This window comes from Belonocnema kinseyi, chromosome 7 (assembly GCF_010883055.1).
Source record: "Belonocnema kinseyi isolate 2016_QV_RU_SX_M_011 chromosome 7, B_treatae_v1, whole genome shotgun sequence".
In the NCBI taxonomy this organism is placed as follows: Eukaryota; Metazoa; Arthropoda; class Insecta; order Hymenoptera; family Cynipidae; genus Belonocnema; species Belonocnema kinseyi.
In genome coordinates, this window is record NC_046663.1 from 85,667,975 (window position 1) to 85,674,125 (window position 6,151).

The following is a 6,151-nucleotide window of genomic DNA, read 5'->3' on the forward strand; positions in this document are numbered from 1 at the left end:
CCAAATTTTACTCTTCAATTTAGAAACCAATGAGTTATTAGGCAGAACGAAAATTCCAAATAGACTCTCCCAAAATTCAGAAAGAAACGAAGGACTTTTAATGACCCCAATTGTTCAAACTGAGGGGATATATTGTGAGCGAGCAAGAGTAAGTCATAATGTTCAATTAATCTTAATCATTTTAGTAATAAATGTTACTATTTGTCTGAAAATTTAACCGTTTTCTCAAACAGGCATCCGTCTTGTTTGCAAAGCCAAAAAAAAAGTAAAAAAAGTAGAAATTAATCTTCTTTCTTTGTTGAAAAATAATTTTTTTAACTACAAATGTAACTATTCCATTTTTTATTAAAGATTTGTCTTTTTTTGTATAAAATTTAACTGTTTGATTGAAAACTCATGTAGTTGAAAATTTTTCTTTTTTGGTAGAAAATAAATCTTCTTAGTTGAAATATCAACTCTTTTTTTATTTATATTTGAAATCTTTTTCTGTTAAAATATCAACCACTATACTTTGTAACAAATTCTACTACTTTGTCAAAACTTTGTTATTTTATAAGAGATTCATCATTTTAGTTGAAGGTTCATCTTCTTGGTTTTCATTTAAAATGAATTTTGTTTTATAATTAATTTTGTCAAGTCCAAAATTTATTATTTAAATTAACCATTCGTCTCTATGGTTTAAATTGGTTTGATAATTAATTTTTTCAATTAAAATATTAACTATTACATTTTTGGTTGAAAATGAATTTTCTTTAGTTGCTAATTCAATGTTGGTTGAACATTTGTAAATTGTAATCTGAAAATTGATTTATTTTTGTTCAATAATGAATCTTCTTTGCCAAATAGTACATTTTGATACGTGTGTAAGAGGTGATTATTCAGCGAATGAAGACGTTTTTTGCACGAGCGAAGCGAGTGAGAAAAGTCTCATTCGCTAAAAATCACCTCTCACGCAAATATCAAACAGTATTTTATACCACGAACGGCGAAAAAATCATGCCTATGTTGAGATTTTGAGGTTAGAGTTGTATAAAATAATTTTTTTAACGAAATTATACTTGAAATGGAATTAATTATTTTTTAAAGATTAACTCCGTTATTGATAAGACGATCGAAGAAAATTCACACTGTGGTGATACTTCAATCCACGGAATATACACAAAAGAAAAATATGAAAGGGTCAACAAAATTTTCCGAATTTCTAGTGATTTTTCAGAATGCTCTATCTCATTGAAAGATCGTTCTATCAAGACCTTAAAAAAAGATCTTGAAGCTTTAAGTTTCACTGGGATATCGAACTTTAAGTAAAAAAGGACTCTGCTGTCTTTGATCGACGATATCTCAAAAATCAATGGTCGCACAAAAAATTTAAGGGTAGTTTTAAAAACAGAAGTAAACATCCTACAAGATTCTGCCACGATCTTGGATAAAAAAATCTTTTTATCCATGACGTAAATTTGAAGAAAAAAAAATGATGCCCTCATAATACCTGAGGGAGAATTCCCACCCATCACTAACGAGGATGTGAAAAAAGTATTGAGAAGTATGAAGAACTATTGATTTTGTCGAACGATCAGATGCAAGGAACACATTAGTTTCGATTCTGAAATTGCGAGACGTCACTGACAGAGCATAAATTATTTGTTTCGAAAATTGATGAGATGCTCATGATAGATTGACAGATTCTGGTCTATCAGACGCATCGAATCGATTGATTGAAACATTTTGCGTTCTGTGACAGCCATGTCACAGAGCTCACAACCAGCCTCCTGCCCAGGAGGCAGCAGCACCCCCAGCAAAGTAGCCATCATCACGATGGAAACGGAAGAAGTTGAAAGCAACTTCTCAGAAGTAACGACTAGGAGTAAGAAGCGAAAACTCGCTAAAATATCGCCTAACGCTTCGGACAGCCATAATAGTAGCCAATCCTAAGTCACTTCTATCAGAGGAAGCAGTAGGACGTCGATAACGTCAGTAATTAGCTCCGCGCAGCCTAACCTAAAAGGAGTCATTGATCCACCTAACCCTAGCACTAAAAATCAGCAGGACCAGGAAAAATACCCCCTATTAATGTAATTGTGGATGAGGCTAACCACCCCTACACAATTCTCCATAAACTCCTGAAACAGTCCACTCAATACCCTCCCATAGTATATAACATCGGCCCAGATGTTTATTCAGTTCGCGTGTCTTATATTGAAGACTACCGTAAAATTATAACTAATCTCGAGCACCAAGGCTTTCAATCTGTAATCCTATCTGTATAAAAGCATTAACTTGCCATTCATCAAGCTCGTTATTCGGAATATCCCCACTGCATACCCAGAAAATTCAGTTCTCTCTGAACTCAGAGAGAACGGATACACTATTGCATCGGTCGCTCGCATGAGAAACCGACAAACTAAAAAAGCGCTACCTATGCTTCTGGTAACGGTCCCAAATACTCCACAAGCAAAGTAGCTTCTCAATCTCCAGTCTTCGCAGTGATACAAGTGCCAAAGATTCCATCATGTTTCCGACATATGCCATGCCACTCCTCGTTGTGTGAAGTGCGGGGGCGCGCATCTCAGTCACAAATGAATAAAATATCGTGAATCGCCGGCTACTTGCGCTAACTGCGCTGAAGACCACACCGCGAATTACAGGGGCTGTTCTGCCTTTAAAAAAGCCTCTAAAAAGTCTAATAACAAACCAAAATCTCTAAATTCACAAAAAGAAACTACTTTCCTTAAACCAGCTGTACAGATTGAACCAAAAGAAAACCCGGCACATGTCGACGCCCTAGTAGTCAATGCCCCAATATCATAAAAATTACCGCTTTACAGCACAGTGTGCTCTGTGCTTTACAGCACAGAGCACAGATGCAAAAATTGGAATAAAGAAGTCGGTAAACTTCAAATCAAGGATAACTCTATACATAGTATGACTAAAGCCCTAACAAAGCCGCGAATTAATATTCCCCCTCTCAAGAATCCAGACCAAACGTTTGCGCTCTCTCCTATCGATAAAGCCAATCTCCTAGCGGAAAATTATGAAAGTAACTTCGCTCCACACGACGAGCCATCCGATACTCAGCACATTGCGGAATGTAAAAAAATGGTTTCCGAATTTTTCAAAATCCCAAGCACTGATAACTTCAAGAAAATAACCTATAAGGAAATAACCAAACAAATAAAAAATACTAAAAATAAAAAAGCTCCCGGCCCCGATTCAATTACAAATCTAGTCCTCAAAAAGCTTCCCATCTCTTGCCTCAAACTCCTTGCTCTTATCTTCAATGCCTGTATTCAATTAAGCTACTTCCCTGAATCTCGTAAAATAGCTCACATTTTAGTTTTTCAGAAAAAAGGCAAAGATCCTTATCATCCAACAAGCTACAGGCCTATTAGTCTTCTCAATACAATGAGCAAAATTTTTGAAATAATTAATACTCACTCGCGTAAACTTTCACCTCGAAGAAAACAGCATCCTTAAACCGCAACAATATGGTTTCAGAAAAGGTCACTCTACGCAGCACATGATGCTCAAGATAACCGAAGCCATTAGCTTAAATTTCAATCGAAGAAAACAAACTGGAGCTGTTTTCCTCGATGTAGAAAAACCTTTCGATAGTGTCTGGCATGTAGGATTGCTCAGAAAATTAATAAATTACAATTTCCTAAGAGGACTCATCCTCTTTATAAACTCTTATCTTTCTAACAGAAAATTCTCAGTCAAAATAGGCCAGACACTCTCAAAAGAGAAACTCATCCGAGCGGGTGTGCCCCAAGGCAGCATTCTAGGACCGGTTTTCTTTATCATCTACGTAAACGACATCCCTGAGGTCCCCGAAGTTTCAATTGGATTATATGCAGATGACACCGCGTTATTCACTTCTTCCTGGTCCGTTCCAAAAATTTTAAAACTACTTACCAAAGCTCTTGAAGTCATCGCGGCTTGGGCTAAACTATGGAGAATAAAAATAAACGTAGCAAAGTCAGAATCAATTCTTTTTTCAGTCAGAAGACCAGTTAAAATTGATCCACCCAAAATGTTTAGCGAGCCAATAGAATGGAAAAATTCCGTAAAATACCTAGGGGGTAAACTTCACAAATGTCTTAATTGCAAGCACCATATCCATGAAACTAAAGGGAAAGTTCTCGGGGTTCTCTCGTGCTTAAATCCTATTATTAATAGACACTCCAGTCTAAAACCCGAATATGGACACCTAATCTACAAAATTTTTATCCGACCAATCATAACTTATGCATGTACAATATGGGGAGGTGCGTCAAAAACTAATATCAATCACATTCAAATAATACAAAATAAATTTCTCAGACGTATCACAAAAACCCTCAGATATACTAAGAACTCTGTCCTTCACAGAGAATTTCAACTACCATACACCTCAGGGTATATCAAAGAAACCTCCATTAAATTCTACGAATCTGCATCATCATCACCTTTTGAAAATATTTCCTCTCTAGGGAAATATAATTTTGATCCATTTCGCAAACACGCAATGCCAAAAGACTTTCTTATGAAATAAGTCATCCAGGTCGAAGTGGCCCTACCATGCCCGACCTACTAGAAACTTCCTTTTTTTATCCCTATACCTCCACTTCCTTCTCTTCCTCTTTTCCCATCTTTCCTTCTATAAAATAAATTAACAGATTTTCGTTGTTCTTTCCCGCTTGTGGGCTTTTTTCCACACTGAATTAACGTCACTTTTAATTCCAGTCATGTCAAATTTTGCTCAGATTGTGTAACAATGCCCAGACGGGTAACGCACAACAACTTCTTCCAATCTGATTATTCTTCGGGGAGATCATTAATCGCGCCATTCGCCCACTCCCGTGCATTGGATCTCACAAGAGGGGGCGATGGTTGGGGCCCCCTCACCCCCCTTTCTTTTCTTCTTCTTTTCTGAAGAACTATTCCGTTCTGAGACCAGATGGCATCAAGACCTTCTGGTGGAAGAAGTTTCCTTCAACCCATCAGCATTTAGCCCGTATTTTCACCTCATATTTAAATTTGGAAGAGCCAATTTCGGAGTGGTTAGTGGAAGGTCGCACAGTACTCCTGCCGAAGATGGGCAACTTAGCTGACCCGAAGAATTACATGTCAATCACTAATGTGAACACACTGTGTAAGATATTCACAGCTATCCTAAATGATAGGATTGCTCGGGCAATCGGACCTGTGTGGCAAGGAATGAATGAGCAACGTGGCTGAAAGAAACGCGTAGCAGGGTGTCGGGATAACCTGCTGATCGAGATATGTTTCTGCAAAGATTCAGCATACTACCAGCGCGACCTATCGATGACCTGGATTGATTACCGGAAAACTTTTGATTTGACCTCCCATAGACTTACCATATGTGACGTGCGCCGAAGAAAGGGGGCTTACTCTAAAAAAATCGAAATGAAGGTTTTTACACATTTCGATAGTTTTTGAGCTGCTCTTTTTAATGAAACTATCGGGGGGGGGGGGGGGGGGGGGGGGGGGGGGTCCGAGAGCTATTATTGCTAATAATTGAGTTGTTAGGTACCCTGGAAATCAGGACATGACTCGAGACATCAGGATCATCAGAGTAAGCCCCTTTTTCGGCGGACGTCTCATATGTCTTTTGGTAAGCTTAAAGGTTCGCCTGCAAATCATGAGGTGCATAGAGAGATTGATGCCGCTTTAGAAAACCAGATTTACTATCTCATTTGGAAAAAATCGTGTGACAACTAACAAGGTCACCTTTCAGAGAGATGTCTTTCAGAGCGGCACCATGAGCCTATTCCCCTTTTGCCTCATATTATTACCACTATAGATCTTAAAATCTATGCTAAAAACAAAGAGAAACTACAACTAGCTCTAGGGATTCTCGAACGATAAACTAAGGAAATAGGAATGGAATTTGGGTTAGACAAATGCGCCAAGGTTTATTTGAAGCGAGTAAAACTTAATGGCATTCATGGAGGCCCTGCGCTCGTTGATAGAAGCGCTATACGACACCTTTCCGCCGGAGAGACTTATACATACCTGGGCGTGTCACATTGCCGCATTCAGGATGTGGCATCTATAAAGGATACTATAAAGTATCTGCAACGAACATGCTTGCCGTCCCGATATCGGGACACGAAAGTTTATGCACATGAAGAAAAACATGCATCTGAAG

The 6,151-nt window shown here is 38.1% G+C and overlaps 1 protein-coding gene across 1 annotated transcript in view; it reads left to right on the plus strand.

Annotated features, from left to right (window-relative positions):
• Positions 1-7: 7 nt before the first annotated feature.
• The window catches only part of LOC117177325 (major royal jelly protein 1-like), a gene marked incomplete at its 5' end in the record, with an annotated part of 12,239 nt that continues 6,095 nt past the window's right edge, over positions 8-6,151 (plus strand). The window contains one exon of the mRNA XM_033367946.1: positions 8-148. Within this exon, the coding sequence (XP_033223837.1) occupies positions 8-148 (141 nt within the window). The remainder of the gene's footprint in view (positions 149-6,151) is intronic.